Here is a 26,087-nt window from a genome sequence, read left to right as displayed (position 1 = left end):
GGCTATGCTAACGATGTCAGAAATTCATCATAATTGTGTGTTTTCATCCAATTTTAATCTAATTTATGCATTTTCTATTTTTCTGCCAAGATGGCGGTCAATCATAATCAATCAGACCACGCGTTTAGCGTCATATTTAAGCATTGCTATTTGGCTGCGTCAAATGCTCTTTTAGGAGCTTATGGTTTTAAGTTAGCTGTTTGCATGCCTAATGGCACCTGACAGCTACAATACCCTTGGTTTTAAAGAAGCATGCGATAAAACCGTTTGGCATGGCATTGCCATCTGGTTTTAAAGCCTCTATTAAAATTTTTATAAAACCATATTAAAAGCCAGTCGTCTTTTATTTTCACCAGGTTTTATGTCCGATGCCTTGTAAGAACCTATTAATTAGCTCTTGCTTATTGGTTGCGGTAAATGCCCAAATAAAACGATTAAGCAATCAAGATGCTGCCATAAAACCATAATAAAACTAGGTGGTGGTTAGTTGGTTTAAAAATGTTACTTGGGAGAGTTGTATGAACGAACCAATGTGTGTGTGTGTGTGTGCAACCAACCAAACGGGACCACGCGGCCGCTTCTTACAAATTGAGTTGTTTCCATGTATTTTTAGATCTACATTCTATACATGCAAATAACTCGCATAGGCATTTGGAAGGTGTTAGCTCTGCCGAGCTTCGGTGACCCATTTCTACGCTGGCTAGCCGAGCGCGAGGTACTTCAGCTTTATCGACAAGCCCCGCCCTGAAGAACGTTTGCACCAATCGGGTTCAAACGTTATTTAGAACTTCCGAACCCTTGTCAATTGGACAAGGACCCAGCGCGTATATAGTTGGTAGCAACAGTATTCCTAATTCCAGTTATAGCTCATCAAGTCGTGATGGCCTAGTGGTTAGCATTTTTGCTTACCAATCCAAAGGACAGGGGATCGAACCCCGACTCGAGTGACTTTGATTTTTAGTTCATGTTCAGAGTTTCAAGATTTATATTTCCTATACTTTCTCGTTGGGAGCAGATGGGAATCAAACCCAGGATCATTCGCTTACAAAGCGAACACCGTAACCAGTCAGCCACGGCCGCTCCTACCAGAGTTGTATGAACGAACCAATGATGCAAAATTACTTCTTTGGTCGCTTCGCTTGGAGACGATGATTTTAGCGGATTGCAGTCTGGGTTTAGCCATGTTTTCTGATATTATAAGTTGCCTAGGAATTGATAATTGGGAATAGAACCAATTCCACCTGAACCAGATTCTCACCAGATGACAGCCATGACTATTTTTGGTTTTAAATATTATTCTCAAGAAAAACATCTGATGTTGCTGTCAGGACAATTCCCGTTCAGTTTTTCTAATATATTTTTTTATTAAGCGCCAGGTTTTGTCGCAACCAATCAGGCTCATATTTGGGATTCGGGATCAGTACAGGGGATCATGCCCTGTGCCCTGAGATACCCGCAAAATTCGACCATTTTATTACATCCTATTACAGCAATTCCATTTGAAAAGAGCCTAAACCGAAAAAAAAGTATAGATGTTATGGTACCAAAAGTTGCGTCAATTACGAAAATTTTGATACCCAAACATTTATAGGTCATCGCTGAAATTTTAAAGTTAACGCAGTTTTAGTGAAAAAAGTTGATTTTTTGCCGATTTCGTCATTTTCCCGTTTTTGCGCGTGGCGCGTCGAAAAACTCAGTTTTTATTTTGAAAAAATTATATCTCCAAAACGTACGGTTCGACATCGCCAATTTTTTGATATGTTATGTGAAATTTTCCGAGGAACCCGATAAAAATATTTTCAGACATAGGCTCTTTGGTCCAGACACGGTCAAAACGCCATTTTAGGTTTTCATACGACTTTTTCAATAGTTAAGCTAGATTTTTGGAACTTCTTACTATTTTTTTCAAATAGCCAAACTCATCACCTTTCTTTTGCGTCTAAGACAGCTAAAATCGGATGAAATAGCGCGGAGATATGATTTTTCGAAAAAAAGTGGTTTTTGCGAAAAATGACGAAAATTGCCATTTTTTGAACCACCCTAGCACGATGTAGGTCACCCTAATGGCCAAACAAAAAAATACGGGTCTAATTATTTTGGCCCCCAGAAAAATTTTGAGCCCGATCGGAGAACTTTTTTTTCGGTTAAGGCTCTTTTCAAATGGAATTGCTGATTAGGTATATTCTTTCTGAGAAGGAACACTGGGAATATTGAGGGGTTAGTGGAAATATAATAATTTTGAATTTGATCGACTTATTTTATTTACAGTTATTAAATTTATTATTTAATTGTCATTTCAATTTGCGCTTGTGGTCGTTCGTCGGTATTCTCCACCCAGCACATCCCTTCAATACTTCTTCTCCGGATCCGGTCCCGTTCCCAACCTCGGATGGTAGCCGGTCTCATCGGCGGTGTAGTGCACCCAGTGCGTCTGGCCGTCGTCACCCAGGAACGAATACGACCCTTGGACCACGTAAAACCGCACGTTGTTTCCTTCCTGATCTTTGCCGTCCTTCAGCGTTCCGACCTCTTCTCGTGTCTGATCGTCGCTCAGTGCGAAGCTGGTGGTGATTTGAGGGAAGATGATTTTAATTAGGGTTTATTTTTTTGGGTGGTTTAGTAAAGCAAACTTACTTGAACTGGTAGTTGTCCAGCACGTTGTGATCGTTCTCGTAGCGAACGACTTGGACTTCGGATGGGTCGAATCTGGCCCCAAAGCTGAGCTTCTTACGCTCATCCTCGTTTAAGGGTGCCGCGTAGATTTGACTCACCAGGAGACAGACTGCTCCTGAGATTAGAAGTAATTTCGCCATGATTTGAAGATGCTTCTTTCACTGATTGTAAAACTGCGAATGCTTGTTGTCTGTTTGATGCATCTACCTTTTATAGTTGAAAAAAGTCTTTGAAAAAAATTGCAAATTTGAAAATTTGATGAATTCTCCACCATAATGGCAACCGATTTATTTCTTCAGTTATGAATTGCAGTCACATTTGTCTGGCTTTCGACGCCGTGTTAGAGGTCAACGCGTGACGGATCCGAGCAGGTCTTCCTCTGGCTAGGGCAGAACGCAGTGACACCACCCTCTTTTGGACGTTAGGGTGACCGAGTAAAGAATAGGGATTTTAAAAACAGAACATTTCTAGAGTTTTTTTTATTAGGTCCTATAAACAAATATGAAACACAATAGTTTATAGGACCTTTAAAAAAAACTCTGGATTTGCATCTTTGTGGTACAAATGTTGTTTCGACAAAAATATAAGGATTGAGTCACAGATTTTTGCTTCCTGATCTTAAATTTAATTTCATTGAGGAAAAAAATATATTCTTCTTAAAAAAATGTGTAAAATAAGTCAAGGAAAACAATGTAAATAGGCCAATGCCAGTTAGTAAACAAAGCGTGTATCCTACTTACTCCTAATATAAACATCCACCTACGTGAGCAGGATAGACTCTTTGTTTACAAACCGACATTGGCCCATTTACATTGTTTCACTTGAAGTCCACTCGACAAAAAAAAGTAATGAAGTTTTATCTCGTCACCCTACTAAAAAAAATTCAAATGCAAAAAGCGCGCGCAGCTCGCGTGCAAAATTTGAATAAATTAAACACGTCGTCGGGCACCAAACGTCTTAATTCGCCTTCAGATGCACAACTCCTCGTTTGAGATAAGGTCATTAATCTTGGGATGGGTTTGCCCGGATTTTATTCTCAGATTTAAATTTCTTGTTGTACACTTTTAGTTTTTATCACTCTAGCCAATGGTGACGAATTTCTCCAGCCGGATACTTGACGGTTCCTGGCGACGAACCTTGTAGATGCTGGTGACCACGTTGCTCGAGATGAGCTCGTTGATAATTCTGCTAGCTTCCTCGGATTCTGCAAAAAAAAACGCATGAAATTTATCGCATGCAATGTTGAACACAATGTTGCGTGCAAGTTAAGGGCAAGCTTTTCATGCTTTCCCCAGCTAAAAAGTTCAAAAAAGCATCATGGTACAGCAATCACTAGATTCTACTCACTGTCGATGGTTCGCTCGAATCCCACGAGGTAAACGTTGTTCTCCTTCGGTGCAAGGAACACGTACCGCCCGATGAGCTTCAGCTGTTCCGGACTCACGTCGTACGGTGTAATCGTGTGCTCGAGGATTTGAAGTTGGTTGCTGCTCGAAGTGCTCGAAATGAGATTATCACTGGAACGCCCAACGCATGTCCAACTTACACGGACGCCCAAGCCTCCCAAAAAAGTTGGAACGGTAACTTCAACTCGTTGGTTCTCGGGCATAACTCAACCAATCGGGACGATTCTTGTTTCCAGGGATTTGTAAGAATGTCTAGATGATCTTAAAATTTTGCAGAACTTGATTTGAACAAATCTGTAATTTCTGTGACCGATAACATCGTTCCAACGTTTTTAAAACGACAGCCTCCGCGGAATTTTTGGCGAATTTTTTTTTACAGGCAAAAAAAAAAGTTGGAACGATGTTTTTGATCATAAAAATTACAGATTTGATCAAATTAAGTTCTGCAAAGTTCTAGAATCATCTAGACATCCTAACAAATCACTGAAAAGAAGAATTATCTTGATTGGTTGAGTTATACCCGAGAACCATTGAGTTGAAGTTACCGTTCCAACTTTTTTGGAGCCTTGGGCGTTGGAATGTTATTGCATGCAAGGCACAAACCGGCAATGAGGCTTACCCATTTTCGGTGAAATTCTTGGAAAACTGCTGGTAGTCGGTGATCTTCTCCGGGTTGGTCCAGTAATGGTGGAAGCCGCTGCACGTGCTGAAGATGGTGAAAAGAGCGATAACGCGAATGGTTTTCGGGAGGTCCATGATTGCGCGGTGAAAGGAAGAGCTCTTGCTTTGAACGATGTGAGTTGACTAATGTCCAGTGGGAACATCTGCCGGACCGTTTTATAGGGCGATTCCCGAAATGGTGTTCGTGGGAACGAATTTGCGTCACAGGTTTTGGTGTTATTTTATTGGTAAATTATTTTTTGGCACAGTTTGACATCGACTGGGATTAGGGTAAAAGGCTATTAATTGTACTATTAAATTATATTTTTTTAAATTAGGGTAACTTAAATATTTGCTCAAATGCATTGGCTTTATATTATAAAATTTTGTCAATCAATTTGAAAATCACGTTTTTGATTCATTTTTCAAATGGTGAACTTTAATTTTCAAAGCAAAATGGTGCAAAAGTGCCCAGTTTCCACCAGAAAAGAATTGACGTCAATGATGGGAATACTATCAACGTTTATCGTTAGCGAATAATCTTGAACAAAATATGGATGAGTAATGTTTGTATAATAGGTAATTCTCCGCCAACTCACACAGCAGTTGCCCCGACCCCTCTTCGATTTGCGTGAAACTTTGTCCTAAGGGGTAACTTTTGTCCCTGATCACGAATCCGAGGTCCGTTTTTTGATATCTCGAGACGGAGGGGCGGTACGACCCCTTCCATTTTTGAACATGCGAAAAAAGAGGTGTTTTTCAATAATTTGCAGCCTGAAACGGTGATGAGATAGAAATTTGGTGTCAAAGGGACTTTTATGTAAAATTAGACGCCCGATTTGATGGCGTACTCAGAATTCCGAAAAAACGTATTTTTCATCGAAAAAAACACTAAAAAAGTTTTAAAAATTCTCTCATTTTCCGTTACTCGACTGTAAAAAAATTTGAAACATGTAATTTTATGGGAAATTTAATGTACTTTTCGAATCTACATTGACCCAGAAGGGTCATTTTTTCATTTAGAACAAAATTTTTCATTTTAAAATTTCGTGTCTTTTCTAACTTTGCAGGGTTATTTTTTAGAGTGTAACAATGTTCTAGAAAGTTGTAGAGCAGACAATTTCAAACATTTTAATATATAGACATAAGGGGTTTGCTTGTAACCATCACGATTTATCGCGATTCTACGATAAAAAGTTTTGAAAAAGTTACATTTTGCGTTTCTCTTTGTTTCGTCGTCCGCGGGTGACGATGAACGGGCATGATCGACGACGACCAACTTTTTCAAAACTTTTTTTGGTAAAATCACGATAACTCGTGTTATTTATAAGCAAACTGCTTATGTTTATATATCAATTTTTTTGTAATTGTCTGCTCTACAACATTGTAGAACATTGTTACACTCTAAAAAATAACCCTGCAAAGTTAGAAAAAACACGAAATTTTAAAATGAAAAAAATGTTCTAAATGAAAAAATGACCCTTCTGGGTCAATGTAGATTCGAAAAGTACATTAAATTTCCCATAAGATCACATGTTCCAAAAAAATTTACTGTTGAGTAACGGAAAATGGCAGAGCTTTAAAAACTTTTTTAGTGTTTTTTCGATGACAAATACGTTTTTACCGAATTCTGAGTACGCCATCAAATCGGGCGTCTAATTTTACATAAATGTGAAATGACATGAAATTTTTATCTCATCACTGTTTCAGGCTGCAAATTATTGAAAAACACCTGTTTTTTTGCATGTTCAACAATGGAAGGGGTCGTACCGCCCCTCCGTCACGAGATATCTAAAAACGGACCTCGGATTCGTGAACAGGGACAAAAGTTACCTCATAGGACAAAGTAGTCATGCAATTTGCACGGAGCCCGTTCTGCGTTCGTTCTCGTTCTTCAATGAGAACTGAACCCACAGCGCAGGAGCCATTGATTTTCGTTCCAAAAACAGAAGTCACTTTTTCGTGCCGTTCTCTTTCAACATTTGGAACGCGTTCTGTGAACCGCCTGTAGCCAAAGGTTCTCCATTGCGACAGATTGACTTATATTGACAATCAGTAGACTGAATTTCATATAGCTTGGTTAGATCGGTGGTAACATGAAAGTTTGGCAATCAGAGAAAGTGAGTTCGAAACTTATTTTTTGAATTCATTTTTTTATTTGGTGTTTAGTTGGGTAGTGAAACAACGTTTGGACTTAAATTATAATACAATTCAAGGGAAAATCCAGGTGGAGAGGCTAGGAAAACTAAAGCTAAACGATTTATATGCAAAAATGCATCTGAGGCTTTTAACTAAGAAATAGACGAAACCTTATGATCACCGTGGTTTTGAAAATTTTTCAAGCTTCCAAGTTTAGGAAAAAAATGATTCGAACTACACAAAAAACAAAAACAAATCATTCGAATTTTCGAACTCATTACCTTTGATTACTAAACTTATATGTTACCACTGAGCTAGCAGGGCTAATATGTCAAACGGTGATTAAAAGTAAATGAAGTTTAGCTGGTCTACTGAGGTCCCATCAAAGGAAAAAGCTAGAGTTCTGAATTGGGTTCTCCGTTCGTTTCAAAAAAGCCTACTGAACGAACGTTTCATAGAAACGAGCGTTCGTTCTCAGAGCTGCTATTTTCCGTGTTGCTGTGTGAACTTGAACGAACGGAGAACCCGTTCAAAAGCATGACTGGGACAAAGTTTCACTCAAATCTAAGAGGGGTCGGGGCAACTGCTGTGTGAGTTGGCGGAGAATTACCCATTGCTCAACCTATAATATATCAATTATAAGTTCAGTGACCCAAAAATTAATTAAAAGTAAAAATTAAGAAACATCTAATTTACCTACAATCCCTGGGTGCTGAATAGTAGTTCGCAAAACGGCCTCAATTTTGAACTGTCAAAGTGGAACCAATTTACTGTTTGCCAAAAGTAGAGAGTATTGTTTATCATTAAAAATTGTGGCTTTTGAGGACCTGAAGTTGAAGTCAAGAAATCTTAAGAATGATGAGAGCGAAATCTTCATTTTTTTTTTAATTATGAATGGAAGTTGTTTATGGAGTCGTTGCGGTTGTATTCAACTAGAAGCTGTCTTAATTGTTTGATTCCGTTAGAAAATGTGCTGGTTTAGTGAAAATCTTCTCTGTTTGTTGTATCAGCTTCAGCCAGGGAATTTATCTGCGACATCGCAGAATGACACTCTTGCCGCAGTTCTTCGTCATCCGTAAAAAAGGAAAACCTCTTCTAACCGATCGAAGCATGAAAACACACACAATTTTTCAGCAAAAATGTCAAAAACTAGACAAAATAAAACACATACCACTGATTAAAAAACAGCTAATTTACCAGTAAAAATAAGTCATGCTTGTGCTTGAACAGCCACCTACTTTGTAGCTGTAAACAAAGTGGGATCATTCAAAAATCACGTTACGCATTCTCTCTATTCATCACCCAGTACAATCCTCAGAAACATTTTCCGATTGTTAATTTAATTTTTTTTTTTGAAAATTCAGTCCTGAAAAAGTTAAGTAACATTTTTTTAGATTTGACTTAAAAATTGTATAAATTTCACAAATTGGTTACAAGATCATAGCGTTTCTTTTATTTAAGTTAACGTCTACAAGGAAAAAAAGCACGCTGGTTTTATATGTATGCTGACGTATTTGTACGGACTATCCAGATAGGGACGGTCCCTTCGCGGTTTTCCCAATTGTGCTCAAATTACCTGCTCTCGATGTCCATCGCAGCCAAGCATTGTCCAGAATCAACAACTGTTGTAACTGGACTCGACAAAAAAACAACAAACAGGTATTCTCCCTAGGCTCTGAATGACCACATTATTGTCCCTCTAAATCAAGGCACGGAAAGCAGAAACAATCCCCCTCTGCCCATGGACAACCGAAGTGGAACCGGTTCGGACCTCCGGACTGGTCAGTTTGTTTTTTTTGGGGTAAATGTTGCTCGTTTAGAGTCTTGTTACAGATTTGATCTTGGTCACCAGCGAGGAAGCTCCGAAGGGAACAGCATCCCAGAATGTTTTTTTTTTGCTGCTCTCGTGTCGGGATGAAAAGGTCAATTAACCTCTGGTTAACATTATCAAACACACGTGATGAGAGCAGGCAATTACCGTTTGCAGCATCACATCCTCTTGAGGTCTTGAGGGGTCAGTTCATGAGATGTTGAACCTGACACCTAAAACCAACTTTGGTGGTCGTCCACCAGCGAGGGGAGTGAGTTGTGGTCCAGTTTTGATCTTAGGGACGCTGGATGGAGGGGTTCGTCGCCTGGTTTTTTTTTATCTTTATTGTGTGGTTGTTTACGGATCAGTGAAGAGGGCAGCGCTTTTGAGGTGTAATAAATAAAATTATCTCTTTATTATGGGTTTAACCTAAATCTGCAGTCTCATCGCAAGGAGGGGAGGCCAAATCCGGGGTCTAGCCTAGCAGGGATCCCAGCACTTTGGGATCAATGTTGTCTTCAATGAAACCGGTCATGTTCGATACTGCAAGGGGAGAAAGGGAAGGAATGTTTGTAATTTGGTTACTTTATTTTAAAATGATTTTTTTGTATTTTAAAAGGATTTTTTGTACCGGAAGCTTGAGCCCGGTAGCCATTTTCATCTGCGATGTAGGTTGTTTTATGGCGTAGCTTATCGACACCGATGAACGAGTATTCACCCTCCTGAACTACGATCTCTGCACCGTCCACTATTTTGGTGTAGGTCGTTTGGCGGACAAGCGTTCCATCGGATAGATAGTGCCTGTTGATTGAAAAAAAAAAGGAAATTTGAAAAATACTTTGGTTGGTTGAGAGTCACCAGAGTTGATAGGCAAGCCAAACATTTTATTGCTTTTAGAAAGCACTGAAATCCCTCAGTTATCTCATTTTAAGAAATCTCCAATCTGAATCACACTGAACTGCAGATCGTTCTTGACGTCACGTTAATTTTGGCAAACCGAAAGGCTTGGCTTAACCGGTTTGGCACCCAACTGTCCAAGTTGAAGCAAATTAGCTTATATTTCGATGTCACGTGCATCACCGTGACCTACGTCAGTTTGTTTTGCCGCAACAATTACATAAGAACATCACGTGGAGATCATCAATCATTGTCGTCAGTAGCTAGAGGACTAGGATTTCCCTAGCAAAACCATCACGAGGTGTGGGTCAAGCGCCGTAGTTTGACGCAAGGAGTTCGGACACCTTCGGAAGATCCCACCCAGTCGAACATCGCACCCTAACGAACCGGCTTAATCGAGCAGATCTATTTAGCATAATGGCTCGTGGATTTTCCAAGCTTCTTCAGATGGGCTGGCTTCCGCGCAAAAAGCCGGTTCTCGACTCCGAGGTTAAAAGTGTGACCCGGGAACCGGCAGCAGCTCACTTCTTCACGGTCCTTGGCCCAGAGAGGAGTTCTTGGTGAAGATGCGGCTTGGTTTGGTTTTGCTTTGCTGCACAGTTCTTGCAATATCTACTTTTGGAGTACCGTTGGAGTCATCGAATGGAGATGAAGTGAAGATTAAAAAATTGATCAATCGCAATAAGGGAGATCGATACCTGCTACTGTAATACCAAAGTTCAGTTGAGGAGTGAGTGAAATTAAAATTGACGATCGCTTACTTCAAGGTACTCCTTCAGTGACGATCAGTTTCGGTACGAGCGTGGCTATTTCAAGAAGAAGTCGGATAGTGACGAGATGGTTTGGACGGTGCATGGACGGTACCGGTTCCGTTCGCCGGAGGGGGAGCTGTACAGTTACAAGTATTCGGCCGGTGAGGAAGGATTCAACCAACAGGTCGTGAGCAGCAGGGAAGATCCGCTGGACGTGGTGAACCGGATCGATCCAAAGGCGTTGGCGTCGTTGGTGGGGTGAAGAGGTCTGGAGATTGTTATGGCATGGAGTGGTTTTGTTTAAACTTCTAAGGATGTTGGTGATAAGTAAAAATCATAATTGATTGGACAAGTCCCAACAAAAAATGAAAAAAAAAATACCGAGTATGTTAAGTTTATATATAAAAATAATACAGGGAAGTATAATACTAATCCAAAGTCTTCGTGATAGTTTGTATACAAAACAGTTGAAAATATATTAAAAGTACATTATTGTTATAAATAATGACTTTTCAGGAATGCTGATGCACTGCATTGAGCATAGATGACAAGCACCTTTTGAATTTCTTGAGAAATCTGAAATCTAGTTATTATGAGAAAATAGGGTACAATCCTGAAATAATTTGATTATAAAATTGACAAATTTTGTTGTAAATCTTTGCGGAAATCATAACTTAGGGGATGAATAAAAAATTATATCGATAGTTCCCGTAGTTTTGAAGACACTGAAATGTCTGTAACAAATATCTGGGTGCTTGATGAGTACCATTAATGCAAAAAAAAAAAAATTGACAAGACAACATTTTTTCGATGGATCAACTATGGTCCCCTTGGAACGAGCTGTCAAGTAGAACCTTTTCTGTAAAGAAGGGCCGTGGAGTTAATTTTTAAAAATTGAATAAAAAATCCAATTTAAATCCTTTGCGGTCGTTCAAAGGGGCATTGTACTCAGAAAAATAAGCTTTATCGCTGTGAACAATAATATCACAAATTTAGGCTTAATTTTAGGACCCAATTGTGTCGAGCGCTGCTAGTCAAAAGTTGATCAATTCGACAGGACGATTGCCGTTGTTGGACAAAAACAACGCACCGGTCTTGGTGGTCTCTATTAGGGGGAGAGGGGGTAATATGCACCCCCTAAGGGAAAACTGTGATATCTCAACCATTACAGCATTACTGTGGAAGAATTTTGTTCGATGTTCTAAAACAACTATTATTCTTTGTCATCAATGTGAAAAAAGTCTTAAAAAACTAAAAATTGTTCGAAATTTCTAAAAACATTTTTGATTCATTTCAAGCAACCATGCGGGTAATGTGCACCGCAACATTGGGGCAAAATGCACTACAACAACGGGGCATAATGCACCACAACAATGGGGCAAAATGCACCGGGTTAAAGCGATTTTCACTAGTCACCACTAGATGACACCGCTGTTTTTACAAAGGAGCTTCACAGCGGTGCATTTTGCCCCGACCACGCTTTTTGCAGAAAATTTAAGTAAAAATGCATTTTTTGATGTTTTTGGACTCATCTATCTACAGAATAATGAAGATTATGGCAAAAACTATATAGGGGGAGAGGGGGTAATATGCACCCCCGGGGCAAAATGCACCCTCTGCTGTTCTCGACATTGGGAAGAATTTTCCGGGAAAAAATCATAGAATTTGGAAGCTTAACATTGCAAAACTATGCTGGTAAAATTTGAGCATCGTAGTATAAAAACATCTTAAGTTATTTGCAAAACTCTAAAATGTTGTGTTTTCATCTAATTTTCATTTTAGGGGGAGAGGGGGTAATATGCACCCCCGGGGCAAAATGCACCCCCTGCTTTTCTCGGTATTGGGAAGAATTTTCCGGGAAAAAATCATAGAAATTGGAAGCTTAACATTGCTAAACCATGCTGGAAAAATTTTAGCATCGCAGTATAAAAACAGCTCAAGTTATTTGCAAAACTTTAAAATGTTGTGTTTTCATCTAATTTTCATTGAACTTTCATTATGATTTTTGGACAATATAAAAAGCATTTATTGATATTGTTAGTGTTGAGGTATATAGTTTTTACCATAATCTTCATTATTCTGTAGATAGATGAGTCCAAAAACATAAAAAATGCATTTTTAATTAAATTTTCTGCAAAAAGCGTGGTCGGGGCAAAATGCACCGATGTGAAGCTCCTTTGTAAAAACAGCGGTGTCATCTAGTGGTGACTAGTGAAAACTGCTTTTACTCGGTGCATTTTGCCCCATGTTGTGGTGCATTTTGCCCCGTTGTTGTGGTGCATTTTGCCCCAATGTTGCGGTGCATATTGCCCCGCATGGTTGTTTGAAATGAATCAAAAATGTTTTTAGAAATTTGATATTTTCGAACAATTTTGAGTTTTTTAAAGACTTTTTTCACATGGATGACGAAGAATAATGGTTGTTTTAGAACATCGAACAAAATTCTTCCACAGTAATGCTGTAATGGATGAGAAATCACAGTTTTCCCTTAGGGGGTGCATATTACCCCCACTCCCCCTACTTCCAATATGAATTTTGGACAATATAAAAAGCATTTATTGATATTGGAAGTGTTGATTTATATAGTTTTTACCATAATCTTCATTATTCATTAGATAGATGAGTCCAGAAACATTAAAAAAAATATTTTTTTTTTAAATTTTTCTGCAAAAAGCAAAAAAAAAAAAAAAAACTGCTTTTACCCGGTGCATTTTGCCCCGTTGTTGTGGTGCATTTTACCCCAAAGTTGGGGTGCATATTGCCCCGCATGGTTCTTTGAAATGAATCAAACTAGTAGTTTATGCAACAAGTTGCAAAAAAAGGATTTTTTCAGCACGAGTCGTACATTTATCCAACGAGGTTTACCGAGTTGGATAAATACGAAGAGTGCTGAAAAAATCAAGTTTTGCAACGAGTTCCATACAACATTTTTTGCAATTCCGAAAAAAACCCATTGAGTGAAATTTTAAGTCAAATTTGCATGTATTTTGTCAATAAATCGTTTATATAAAAAAAAATGTTGAAAAGTGTTACTTTTCGAAACAAGTGCTGAAAAGTTCAACTTTTCAGCACCCATTTCAGTGCTGAAAAGTAGAACTTTTCAGCATTTATTTTGAAAAGTGTTGGTATTCGATTCTGTTATATTTGGTACAGAAAAGTAGGCTATTTCGTCGTTCAAGAATGACAGGAAAAGTAAGTAGTTTCACGACGGAATTGCAAAAATGTTTTTAGAAATTTGATATTTTCGATCAATTTTGAGGTTTTAAAGACTTTTTTTCTCATGGATGACGAAGAATATTAGTTGTTTTGGAACATCGAACAAAATTCTTCCATAGAAATGCTGTTATAGTTGAGAAATCACAGTTTTCCCTTAGGGGGTGCATATTACCCCCTCTCCCCTTACTTCAACACTTACAATACCAATAAATGCTTTTTATATTGTCCAAAAATAAAAATGAAAGTTCAATGAAAATTAGATGAAAACACAACATTTTAAAGTTTTGCTAAAGCTGTTTTTTACTACGATACTCAAATTTTTCCAGCATGGTTTAGCAATGTTGAGCATCCAATTTCTCTGATTTTTTCCCGGAAAATTCTTCCAAATACCGAGAAAAGCAGTGGGTGCATTTTGCCCCGGGGGTGCATATGACCCCCCTCCCCTACGAAGACTTGAATGTTGAGAACTCCCAATAAAACTTTGTTTACTTCTTGAACATCTACCTTGATATTCAAACTACTGTTGGTAAGACTCACAAAGTCTTACCGCTCATCGGCAAATAGGAAACCTTACCTAACGAGTGTATGAAATTTAAGGATTTCCCCAAACGTCACAACGAATTTGGCTCGCTTGAAGGCTCGACCAAACTGGTTTCTGCGTCCAACTGTCCAAACTATGCTTTGATATCAATCGCAACGCGTTGTCCTTCGCGTCAGTTGACGGTATGTTTTATTACGACAATTACACAACAACAGCACGTGAGGATCATCAATCACCGTTGGCGTCAGTCAGCTGCAGAAGTTCTTCCCTAGCATGATTTTCAAACGCTCAATCGAACATCACCCCCTAACGAATCAGCTTAATCGCGCAAACTGAGAGTAACTTCTGCACATGAGAATGTCTCTGGCATCCGAACAACAACCAAGTTCTCGACTTTAAAACTCTCTCGGTAATCGACATCGGTTTACTTCTTTACGGACCTTGGCCCAGCGAGGAGTTCTTCGTGAAGATGCGACTTGGTTTGGTACTTGCTTGCTGTATAACTCTTGCACTATCGTCGTCTTTCGGACTGCCACTGGAGAAAACGAACGACGATGAAGTGAAGGTGACCAAACTGATCAATCGGAACAACGGGGATCGATACTTGCTGCTGTAATACCAATCACCAACTGAGATCAACAGATTAAATTAACTCCTGATTCCTTCCAGGTACCTGCTCAGTGATGATCAATTTCGGTACGAGCGTGGATACTTCAAGAAGAAGTCGGATAGTGACGAGATGGTTTGGACTGTTATTGGACGGTATCGGTACAGGTCGCCCGAAGGCGAGTTTTACAGTTACAAGTACTCGGCCGGCGAGGATGGATTCAAGCAACAGGTTGTGAATAGCAGCGATGATCCGTTGGATGTGGTGAATCGGATTGACCCGAAGGCGTTGGCGTCGTTGGTTGGATGATTAAGTTTAGGAATTGTGAGGTATTGTGGATGAAAAATAAACTTCTTTCAATTCAAAGAGTTTTAAATTAATGCGTATGAAATTAAAAAAAAAGAATTATTGGTTGATTTGTGTGATGACTTGTTTATAATCGGCTAGATGTGATTAATAACAAAAAATGCTTTGCCAAATAAGAAAGGTTTTTAACACTTCTGTAATTAAACAATAACATTATATTGATAATAAATATTTTAATAAAAATTCAGCAATGATTTAACACTTTAAAATAAAAAAAAACTAAAACTATGCAAAAACTATAAACTAAAAATCAAAAACCAAAAAAAAACCAAGACCAAGACCAAGACCAAGACCAAGACCAAGACCAAGACCAAGACCAAGACCAAGACCAAGACCAAGACCAAATGTGGATGCCAAACGAAACAGTGTAAACAGAAAAACTACGTTATTCGGCGAAGAGAGTATCAGGACGAAAAGAAGAACAGTGAAATTTAGGGTATGAGTTTTCACGCATGATAATTTTAGCTGAGGCAGCGAATGACAGGATGTCTAAAGTTGCCCTAAATTAATAAACCAATTGAATCATCAACAATTGCAGCTGAAATTTCGATATTTTACAACGCTGAATACACATAAAATGCACATAAAGGAAATGATTTTTTCGTAGAACGTTGGTTGCTCTAAATGACAGCTTAACAAAAAATAAAAAGGCAGACGAGGATTAACACCATAAAATACTCACGCATAAATCGTGCCATTGCCCCTCTTCTCGTCCAGTACGGACTCGATTTCGACTGCCACTTTTTGGGGGTTTTCCCGCACCGGTTTGGGGAAAACCTCCAAAATCCCAACCACCAGACACCAGAATCCCAAAATAGCCACTTTCATTTCACCGCGGCATCTATTACAACACTTTTTCGAAATGTCTCGAACGAAATCGCAGTTTAGCGCGCGCTCAGCAACCGTTCCGCGATCACACACGTTTGATACTGAATAGCCCGGCGATTGTTTCCAAATTCAAGTTCGGACGTTGGCCCGCGAGAAGGAGTTGCGTGCCAAACAGGGAAGTGGCATTTGAGACTTGAAGCAGCAGCTGATCATGCGAGCCGATTTGGGGCTGCCAACTGGTTTTGAGAAATGGCATGGTTCGGAGGTGTGTGGAATTGGCTTTCAAGATTAATTTGAGGAACACTTTTAGCAGGTAGGCTTTATTGCGAATTAACACCCTATAGATCTTCATCGTGACGAACCGTTAGACCTCCCACAAGGATAAAGCGATCTTTTTGTTTGTCATTAGTTGGTTAGAAGGTCAAAGTCAACCCTCTCCAAGCGATATCGAATAGGTCTAATCGTGATGATTTGAACTAAGGGTAGATGTTTTTGACTATGCCCAACTTAGTCACCGTCGAACGTCACAGCTGAGCAGAGTGTAAACATGTCGACCATTAGTTTGGGTAGGTTAGTGATCTTGGCTGTAATTAGCGGATTGGTGGTCAGTGCTCCTCAACCAGGTCGTGATCAACAAGTTACGGTGATTAAAGAGTCCAACAACCATGGGACAGATGAGTTCAACTGGAGGTATGCAGACCCAGCGTGATCATTGCGATGGAATTGAAACTGTTTTTGCACCTCATTGTAGTTACGAGCTAAGTGATGGTCGCCAGGTGCAGCAGAAGGCTACCGTGAAGATGCTACCGGACGGAACTAAGTTCTTGGTGGTTGATGGCTTCTACAGCTACGTTGGTCCGGATGGAGTCAAGTACAGCGTGCACTACACGGCGGATGAGAATGGATACCATCCGAAGTTGATGAGTGAGTAACGAGTGGCGATTAGTTTTTTTTTTGTTTCAATAATGTTTGGTTTTATTCTTTAGCTGGCGATGTTCAAATATTCGAGGTGCACCAGGTGGGACTTGATCCGAAGGTGCTTGCGTCTTTATTGGGATGAATGTGTTGGATAAATCTACTAAATTTTTGAAAAATGTCTGATATTTTTACCATTTAAGTAAGTTCTAGATAAGTTATAATTATAAAGTAATAAACCAAGTCTAACCAATAAAGTACAAAATGTGTGTTTGTGGATTCTAATATCGTCATTGATTTGATACTTCATTATCAGTGAAATCCACATCACGTTCTTTATAACAATTGTTTGCTAATTAACATTCCATGGATGGGGGATCGGTTGATTTTTTTGACACTAGGCTAGACACACAGTAAAAATCAGTTCCCAAAATCGTGAACGTTTTTGAAAAACGTACCATGAAATTTGAACACTTTGTTCGTGGTTCACAATTTCATCAACGCTTGTTCACGTTTTTGGGAACTTTTTTTTCTCCGATCAACTAGACTTACTATAGCCAGCCTCAGTTAGTGCTTAGAAGGTTTGAAGATGTTTTGAAATAAGAACTCCAGATGGTTTGACATCATTTGCTGTCCAGTGTTGCAAATGAGTGATAGAAAAGCTATCAATTAATTATCTCTGCACCAAAAACATCCGAGAGTATAGCGGCCGTCACTGTAGCTTGTGAGATCTCTTCTTGTGTCTCGTGATTTCCAGCGATGTCATTCTCTCTCTATCACTCCTCCTCTTTTCCTCGACTATGCGCTCTCACCGCTGAGTCTCTCAATCTCTCCAAAAACTGCAATGAGAGAACGCGAGATGGCGATTAGGAGCCGACCACGCATGACGTCCCGTTAAACTGCGTGTGCGAAATTGGTTTTGTGGCGGCTTTTGTGGTTAAACGCTGTTGCGGTAGGATGATCGTGGAAGCGGGAATGAGAGAGAAAAGGAAAATGTCAATCGCGAGTGTGTAAACACGAAAACGTGTTCGGCTATTTTCGGCGCTGAGAGTTTCAATAAGGAGAGAAGAGCAGTTGTATTTGAGGCATGAATATTCAGGCGGGATAATTGTAGTTGCTGAGAGCTGATATTTTGATATTTTAACAACCCTGCGAACGAACGGGGTCACTTTTTAATATAACACAATTTCAACACAGAGTTCGCCACTTTTTAGTTTGACTTTGTCAATCTAAAAAATGTCAACCTTAAAAGTCGTATTACATATTACGTTTTACCGGGGGTTGAGCCTATAAAATCACTCGAAAATAAGCTCTTAAATTAAAAAAAAATCCAGCTGATTTGGCAAACGAAAAAAAAACCAAAATTTCAAATTATTCAATAATCTAACTTCTAACCTCTAATCTAATTTTTAATTTCTAATCCAATAATTTAATTTCTTTGATTTTTTTTCAAATTTCGTTTAAATCGTTTTCTTGTATTTATTAAAAATAGCCAAAAATGAAAAGATCTGAAAATTACACAATTGCTTAAATTTTCAACATTGATTATTTTACCATTTTTTGCTGAGATTTTTGCATTATAAAATGATTGAGCTTTTTGACTTTTTTTTCTTTTTCTTTTATCTGTTGATATCTGAAAAAAACAGCAACCAGAGTTCCAACCTACAATGTTTCTTTGACAAATTTATAGGATATTTTCTGAACTTTTCGAAAAATTTTAAGCACTGTTAAACAAACGAAAAACTGTTTGCTGAAGTTAAAATCAATTTTTACAAAAATTCTGTGGAGTACTTTTAGAATGTAAATTTATTATTTAAAAAACTGCATTTTATTAAAAAAAAGACCATAACACGGGACAGGGGGAAATTTTTTATTCAAAAGTTGCAGGATTAGTCTCTTAAAACATATAAAAAATCTTAAAAAAATACGGATTCCAGGAAAAAAATGTAAAAAAACAGCAAAAAAAAAAATAATTACAAAATTCCTCCAGAAGATACAGATTTTCGAATATTTACGTATCATTTTTGTAAGGAAACGTGTCCAAATTGTTTGTAGGGACCTTCCCTATGACCAAAAAAAACATCTAATTTCAATGCAAATTTTACAATCACGTGGTAGCTGTTTGACATGTGGCATCGCGGTGTTCATCAAGCATTCATAGCATGCTAAGGAAAATTTGACGCTTGCTTTCGAAAACCCCGGATGTATTGCCGTTGAGCTCGATGGGGGTTGAACGAATCGACCTGGTCTCTTAGGGAAAGTTGTTCTCCAGACGATTCCGCTAATTTCTGGCCATCCTAGAAGTTTCTACATGTTTTCCCCAGGCCTGTAGGAGCGAATGAACGAAAATTCAAAAATTCCCATAGTAAATCCCAAGTTTACAAGTCAGTTTTCAACCGAATGAGCTGAAATTTGGTGTGAGAGTCCCTATGGGTATGCTCTACAAGGGGAACCACACCAGAACTTGATCTGAGAACTTTTCAAAATTCGTACCCACCCTAATATTTATATAGAGTTCTGCAGAGTTTATACTAGTGAGATATAAATAAATGTTGATGTGGAACATTCACCATATTCTCAATTTTATAATAATTTGATGTTGAAACTTTCGAAAACAGCCATTTGGAACGCTGAGAGTTAAACCCAAACATTCTTCCGACCGAAGGTCAGCGAGATCATCTTTCCGTGCTTCCGAAATTAAAACCTACCCATGTCCTGTTGGTCCTCACAAACTGAAATATTTGATCGATTAGCCGATCAGTTGTTTACGTTCAGTCGCGGTTTGTAGCAGTCACAAGATGAGTAAAACTTTGTGCAGTTTAATAGTTTTATATGTTATTTTTGGAGTGTTGAAAACTCGCAGATCAAAATGAAAGAGCAATCTAACAACCATGATCCAGAAGCATTCGACTGGCGGTAATCCGCAATCGCTGAAGTTGAACTCTACAACTAAAGCTAGTTTATATCTACAGCTACGAACTGAGTGACGGTCGAGAGGTGCGCCAGAACGCATACTGGAACGAACTTCCGGACGGCACCCGGTTCTTGCAGGTCAACGGCTTCTACAGCTACCGCGGTCCCGATGGTGTGAAGTACTCTGTTAGTTATTACGTGGATGAAAATGGATACCATCCGACTGTAATTGGTACGAAGTAATGGTTGGTGTGAAGTGAAACTCGTTTGATTTGTTTTATTATTTCAGTTGGATATGAAGATTTGACACCAAAACCTCCACAGCACATCGACACGAAGGTATTGGCATCCTTGCTGGGATAACTTTTTGAACAATAATTGTTCAAATTGTTCAAATTTGAGGCTATATTGAATAAACCAAAGTCCTACAAATAATTCAGTTCTGACTAGCGTATCAAGGGTTAGACTGTCTGTGTCCACCCATGTGACGAAGTGAAGGTCGTCGCGTCCATCTCCAGCGTGTTTCCAAAAATTAAAACCTGTTGAATTCTGCGAATCAAAACGGGTTCCAAGCAGCATTTTTGCTGTTGTCTTAAGCAGGTAGTATCAGCTAGTCGTAGAATTGTAGTGACTCAGTTGCATTTTAGTCTCAGTCGGATTAACAGATCTACACGATGAAGCCGGTACTGTGCAGTTTTGTTCTTCTGGCAGTTGTTTGCTGTTTGGTTCAAAGTGCTCCCACAGAAAGTAGTGTTAAGGTGAAGAACTCCGACCTCAAGGTGGTGGACCAGTCTAACAACCACGATCCGGAAGAGTTCAATTGGAGGTGAGTTACACCCAGGGTTTGTTACGGCATCAATCTTTTGAGTTCTCCGTTTTTAGCTACGAGCTAAGTGACGGTCGGGAAGTGCGCCAAAATGCGTTCTGGAACACCAAACCGGACGGAACGAGGTACCTGCAAGTCAACGGACTGTACAGCTACGTTGGTCCAGACGGAGTCAAGTACACGGTCAGCTACTTTGCCGACGAGACTGGCTATCATCCGACCGTGATCGGTGAGTGCTAATTGGGTTCGAAGTTGGTGGTGATTGCTAACCAAGGCTGCTTGCCGTTTCAGTTGGTGATCAGCCGCTGTATCCCGAAGGACCGCAGGACATTGATCCGAAGGTGCTGGCATCGCTGCTGGGATGAGTGAATTGAGAACTTCCGTTTGGAAGATTTGTGTATGTACAAAACGAGGAGTTTAGAAATGATTTTGTGAAGTATCTTTTTGAAAGACAAAATTAAAACCAAAATTCGCTTGTTCAAATCTTTCTACTGCAAACGTTTTTGAATCAAAAAGTACTCAAACGTCTGAAGCAGTTATTTAGCAGATGTTTTAATTTCAACTTCATGTTTTTTTCGTGTTTTTGATAATTGGCAGTTGCACCAATTTTTTTTTTTTTTCTTGCTTTTTTTTTGTTTCAAAAGTTTTTTTTCTGGAATAGTAAGCTAACTAGTGGCATGCATTTTAATTTGTAAGGAGGTTAACTAATTTAAAATGAAGTTATTTTATTTTGTTAACTTTTCTACACTAATTTTAAAGATCATCTTGTTCCGGCTCATTGAAGAATATGTGTTCCATGAAATCTCTCGATATTATTTTACATAATTTAAGTTATTTTCTCGATAAATGTTTATTTCAAATCTTATTTTCGTGGTAAAATTATGAAACTTGTTGCACGATAAGCATAGAATTTAAAAAAAACGGCCCTTTGCTGGCATCGTTTTCCGTCCTTTATAATGTTTTTCTTGGTTTTTGTCTAGTAAAATTAATATTCACATTAATTTCTCGGTGGCCAAAAGAGTTAAGAGTACAAATAATTATATTGAACACGGATCCTATCTTTCCGCAGCCGGCTGCCTAAGATTTGATCTTAACTAAATATTCGCGTCGGGATAAGCTTTAAAATAACTAAACACCTAAATTTAAAAAAACCGTCTCAACAGCAGCATCTTTTTTATTGCCTTGAGAATAATATAACACTCCATAAAAGTTCTAACATATGAAAAATAAATAAACGGGAAGTGTCTCGACAGCAGCATCCGATTGCTTGCCTTGAGATTAATGCCACACCATCTAAACTCATTTATGCCAATGGTCGTATCGCTTGCTTAGAGCGACTCCTAGACCTTTACCCTACACAAATACCAACTCCACGCGACGCTTACGCAGCCCTGTTGTTTAAATTCGATCAAATTTGGTCAAACGGTCAATTTGGTCGAGTTCCACAATAGGGTTGGGAAAAAGAGCCTGCGGTTTCGCTACCTTTTTCTAAGTAAGTCAAGCATCAACATTTCCCGTGCTCCGAATCCTTTTTCCTCTCCCGGTGAATGGTGGAGATGGGAGCGGCCGGCAATGGATGGCTTTCATGGTGCTGCCTGTCCTGTTCGGGTAGAATTGGTTTTAATTCCCTTTAATCATTTTCTAAGCAACCTGGGCTGGACAATCATCACATATACATGAAGAAACCCAGTCTGCAACCCGCTAAGATCACCATCTCCATGCGAATGCGAATGCGAATGCGAATGCGACAAAATTAAAACCAAAATTGATAACTTAACAAACATTTTCTTTATTTAACTTAATCACACTTTATTACTGGACGGCTTCCTGATCGTAATCGACTTCACGTTGCCACCACCAATCAGTGAAAGTAACAGCTTTGCGGTTTGCACATCGTTAAGGTCAAACTGTGACCTGTTCGCGATTTCGTTGAAGTCTGTAAAAAAATAAGCTTTTAATACCTTCACATTTAAAATTTTCACGCTTTCGACTTACCAGTGATGGTTTCACTGTAAACCATGATCAGATCACCATCTTTAGTCTCGAAGTGAATGCTTTCTTGAAGTAGCAGTTTGTTTTTCGTTCGATGCTGCTGCTCACGATGAAGCTTAAGAGTAGCCCCTTGCTTTAGTAAAGTTTCCAGTAGGTATTTCTCGTATCACGTCTGGGTCTAACTCTTGAAATACCACTTCTTCTTCCGGTTGACTGTTAGTGGTGTCGAGTGCCACGATAACAATCATTAATACTAAAAACTTTGGCTTGATAGACATTTTTTGTACTTAAATTGAGATCAAAGACTGTTGTTTGCGCTTGGCTATCGTTTCACGGTATGAAGTGGAGCTCAAGAACCACATTGGTTTTATAGTTCGATCAATGTCTTTAGCTTCGCCAAAACGGGTTTTACCGAAGAAGCTGGACAAAACATATACAACGTGAGCTCGGCGGAGTAAATTTGTCTTATGTAACAAATTATTAGGGAAACTCCACAAATCGGTTATTTCTTAAGGTTCATGAAACTTGAACATAGTGTGGGATAACTTTGAGATATATTTTCAATTCATATGTTATCACTTTTCAAATTTACATCGTAGTCTTAATCTTAAAATTTGTCAAATATCTTTAATTCATCTTTCATATTGAACATATTGAAAAACCGACAATACAAATTTATAGAAGATTGTTTGGTTTGTACTTTGTGATTTCATGTATGCTTAGAATATTGTTGGGTACTCATTTTTTTTTTATTTAAAAAAATCAGATACGACCTGAAAAATTTTCCGGATAGGTACAAACAACAAGTCCAATCTCCTTTTCAATCATGTATTTATTGAACATCTTTCAAGAATAAACGAAATCCTTTCTTAGAGATCATTTCAACGATTTTTTCCTGAACAACCTTTCAGGAAAAGTTATCCACTCGCCAATAATCGGAAATACTTCATCAGATTCACAACAGCGGCAAAATTGTCTGCTCTTTGAGCCGGCCGCATGAAAGTAAGCAGATTTAATCAATTCATAAATATAATCCTCTTGTGCCTCGATGCATCATATTATTAAACGAAAATTTCCCAGAGATAAATCCTTTCACCAGGACGAGAGAGCCTTAAAACCGTTGTGTGTCGTTCCCTCGGCCTCGGGGCCGTCTTTTTTCCGTCCGGAAATCGCCATGCCAGCCAAAACTTTGCCCGAGAAGAAAGTTCAAGACTCCCTGCTGCTGGTTGTCCGTGAGCACACGAGGACAGGATGAGGAACTTGTTATAACAAAATTCCATTCTCCACACACAAATGAACTCTCGTGTTTCTTTGAAGCGAAGAGACTAGGACTAGGAAGCAGGGTAGAGGGATCATTGTTGGGCTTTATTGATATTTTGAAATGTTCAATATTTTTCCTCTCAAGACAAAACTCCTAATCCTTTTTTTAAATAGCGAATAATCCCAAAAAAAAAAAACAGATACTCTCACCCTAAAACCTTACCTCATGTACCTTCCGTAAAATGATACGTACGATTAGATACCGTTCTTCATACTACCAGCTTTCGTCCCCCCCAAACTGCACTATTCTATTGAACCAAGGAAAAACGTTCAATTTTGTTCTCCCGCTCACCCCCGCCGGACAAAAAAGACTGGAAAAAGGACACCGTCAGTATGAGGGGCAAGATTTTTCAATATAACCATCTAAGCCGGGTCCAGCAGTCCCAAGGAGAAACGTATGAACACTGGGTTGTCTTTCCGGAAGATTCTGGCCCCCAGCAGCAGCAGCAGCGAAAAGGGTCGACCAGTTTGGGGTCCGGCACGAAATTGAATTTATTTTAATATAAAATTAAATCGGTTAACCGACGTACATCAGGCAGATTATGGCGGCAGGGTCAGGACCCGGATCGTGGCTCCAAGTGGCCAAAAGGGACAAGCCGATGTTTGCTCTGGAAATTGGCAACACCAGATGTGTGGTGGGTAGAGGCGATGGCCATCAGGTTCGGTTGGGACCAAATGAGATCTGCATTTATTATAAATTCTAATCCCTCCGGGGTCAAGTTGGCACCGGTCCAGTTATTGGTGAGAAGGGACATACGGAGCTCGAGGGAAAAGGTTGCGTTCTAACGATGACAATTCTAAGTATCGATTAGGTCGAGTATACTTGAAGTCTTTGGCAAAGTTGTAGCTATTTAAGAAAACTGTTCATAAAAAACAAGTACATGGATATAAAAAAAAATCGATTTCCCAAAATTCGTATTTGTTATTTTTTGGTAATTTTGCCTTCCTTACTGAGTCAAGGTTTAGGGTCCCATAGATCGAGTTTTATAAAGATTGAAGTTTCGATAAAATGTGTTGTCTCCTAAATCCAGATGTTAAATAAGTGGCCAGAATTTGACTCAAATGCCATCTTGTTACACATTTTTGGTAAGATAATAAAAATCTTAGTCCACGAGTCTGAAAGGTTTAAGATCTGGCCCATGCCCTGCCTTAAGTTATGATTATTTTAGTGACATTTATGTACTTTTTTGAAGTCGAATCGCTTTTATTTTTATGTCAACAATGTTCGGATCCGTCATCCGACCTATCGTTGGATAGGTAAACAAGAAACCTTCCAAACAAGTCTAAAAGTTTGAAGCTCTGGTAACCCTTTCTCAAATTAGGGGAGCTGGGGGTAAGACGGCCAACCCACTGTTTCACTAAGTATACTAATGAATATTAATAATATGTTTAGCAATACTGTTCTTCATGCTAAATTATGCATATGGAGTACCCTTTGCTAAAACTATTGTTTGAAATAGTATAAAAATAGCTCAAAATTAACAAATATTTTTTCAACTTGAAACTGGATGTAATTTTCATAATTTACAACATAAGCATTTGTGTTAGGTAACAATATGTAATCTTTTCTTTAAATATTTTTTCATGTTAAATTGAAGTTTTACCAAGATTATGTCCCTCGAAACAGAATAAAAAATGCGATAAGCTATTTGCTAAAAATGATTAAATAAGTTAAAAAAAAGTAATTTGGGGCAAGACGGCCACCTCAACGGTGGGTAAGACGGGGCCACCCGTAATTCGTAACTTTAATTTAATAAAGGTTACATTTTTGACTGTTAAGACATATAAGACATAAAACCATTTTCAATAAAACTATCCATTTACAATCAAAATGCTGTTAACTACCCGTTCGACAAAATTCCTTACTGTGGTATTGCAAAATTAATTGAATAGTATGAAATCCTTTCAAACTTTCAATTATAGTCGCTAATTGGGTATATTTTCGGTAAAAAATCAAAGTTTTCCATGAAATGTGGTCGCAATAATATGAAATTCGCAATGCCAAAAAATAAAATTTGTAAAACAGCATATTTCTTCACATTCCAAGCTTGATTTTTTCACCCAAAATAGTTATGACGTTTGTTATGAAGTCTGTTCTGCCAATCATGTAGGTATTTTCGTGGATTTAGCTAAGTTATATATTTATAGTACTGACCGTTTTACCCCAATTGGGTGGTCGTCTTACCCTGCGTATTACATGTGGCGGAGACGATCGTCATCGTAAAC

At 38.7% G+C, this 26,087-nt stretch overlaps 8 protein-coding genes across 9 annotated transcripts; 5 read left to right on the top strand and 3 right to left on the bottom strand.

Moving 5' to 3' along the window:
• Positions 1-2,243: 2,243 nt before the first annotated feature.
• Positions 2,244-3,526, bottom strand: LOC120426108 (larval cuticle protein 1-like). Its single transcript, XM_039590811.2, has 2 exons — positions 2,635-3,526; positions 2,244-2,561 (listed from the first exon to the last, which is right to left on the bottom strand). Exons 1-2 carry the CDS (start codon positions 2,811-2,813, stop codon positions 2,348-2,350), a joined length of 393 nt encoding a protein of 130 aa, XP_039446745.1. The 5' UTR covers positions 2,814-3,526; the 3' UTR covers positions 2,244-2,347.
• A 153-nt stretch (positions 3,527-3,679) lies between these two features.
• LOC120426105 (uncharacterized) lies at positions 3,680-4,874 on the bottom strand. 2 transcript variants are annotated; one of them, XM_052710433.1, is made up of 3 exons: positions 4,699-4,874; positions 4,021-4,172; positions 3,680-3,877 (listed from the first exon to the last, which is right to left on the bottom strand). In XM_052710433.1, exons 1-3 carry the CDS (start codon positions 4,833-4,835, stop codon positions 3,753-3,755), a joined length of 414 nt encoding a protein of 137 aa, XP_052566393.1. In that variant the 5' UTR covers positions 4,836-4,874; the 3' UTR covers positions 3,680-3,752. The 2 variants fall into 2 exon arrangements, with proteins under 2 accessions (XP_052566393.1, XP_039446743.1); XM_039590809.2 differs by having other exon boundaries at positions 4,021-4,160.
• A 4,209-nt stretch (positions 4,875-9,083) lies between these two features.
• LOC120426106 (uncharacterized) lies at positions 9,084-16,013 on the bottom strand. Its single transcript, XM_039590810.2, has 3 exons — positions 15,750-16,013; positions 9,320-9,489; positions 9,084-9,231 (listed from the first exon to the last, which is right to left on the bottom strand). The coding sequence occupies exons 1-3, from the start codon at positions 15,893-15,895 to the stop codon at positions 9,164-9,166; spliced, it is 384 nt and encodes a 127-aa protein (XP_039446744.1). The 5' UTR covers positions 15,896-16,013; the 3' UTR covers positions 9,084-9,163.
• On the top strand, positions 9,967-10,957 carry LOC128093488 (uncharacterized). Its single transcript, XM_052710400.1, has 2 exons — positions 9,967-10,291; positions 10,353-10,957. The coding sequence occupies exons 1-2, from the start codon at positions 10,152-10,154 to the stop codon at positions 10,597-10,599; spliced, it is 387 nt and encodes a 128-aa protein (XP_052566360.1). The 5' UTR covers positions 9,967-10,151; the 3' UTR covers positions 10,600-10,957.
• On the top strand, positions 14,550-15,164 carry LOC128093487 (uncharacterized). Its single transcript, XM_052710399.1, has 2 exons — positions 14,550-14,706; positions 14,764-15,164. Exons 1-2 carry the CDS (start codon positions 14,564-14,566, stop codon positions 15,008-15,010), a joined length of 390 nt encoding a protein of 129 aa, XP_052566359.1. The 5' UTR covers positions 14,550-14,563; the 3' UTR covers positions 15,011-15,164.
• A 413-nt stretch (positions 16,014-16,426) lies between the features above and the next one.
• On the top strand, positions 16,427-17,119 carry LOC120426110 (endocuticle structural glycoprotein ABD-5-like). Its single transcript, XM_039590814.2, has 3 exons — positions 16,427-16,585; positions 16,647-16,819; positions 16,882-17,119. The coding sequence occupies exons 1-3, from the start codon at positions 16,443-16,445 to the stop codon at positions 16,953-16,955; spliced, it is 390 nt and encodes a 129-aa protein (XP_039446748.1). The 5' UTR covers positions 16,427-16,442; the 3' UTR covers positions 16,956-17,119.
• Positions 17,120-17,180: 61 nt separating this feature from the next.
• LOC120426121 (flexible cuticle protein 12-like) lies at positions 17,181-20,086 on the top strand. Its single transcript, XM_039590823.1, has 4 exons — positions 17,181-17,191; positions 19,658-19,726; positions 19,783-19,955; positions 20,013-20,086. Exons 1-4 carry the CDS (start codon positions 17,181-17,183, stop codon positions 20,084-20,086), a joined length of 327 nt encoding a protein of 108 aa, XP_039446757.1.
• A 192-nt stretch (positions 20,087-20,278) lies between these two features.
• Positions 20,279-21,014, top strand: LOC120426109 (endocuticle structural glycoprotein ABD-5-like). Its single transcript, XM_039590812.2, has 3 exons — positions 20,279-20,549; positions 20,606-20,778; positions 20,841-21,014. Exons 1-3 carry the CDS (start codon positions 20,398-20,400, stop codon positions 20,912-20,914), a joined length of 399 nt encoding a protein of 132 aa, XP_039446746.1. The 5' UTR covers positions 20,279-20,397; the 3' UTR covers positions 20,915-21,014.
• The last annotated feature ends 5,073 nt before the right edge of the window (positions 21,015-26,087 follow it).

This window comes from Culex pipiens, chromosome 3 (genome assembly GCF_016801865.2).
Source record: "Culex pipiens pallens isolate TS chromosome 3, TS_CPP_V2, whole genome shotgun sequence".
In the NCBI taxonomy this organism is placed as follows: Eukaryota; Metazoa; Arthropoda; class Insecta; order Diptera; family Culicidae; genus Culex; species Culex pipiens.
This window is presented reverse-complemented; position numbering and strand designations above follow the sequence as displayed.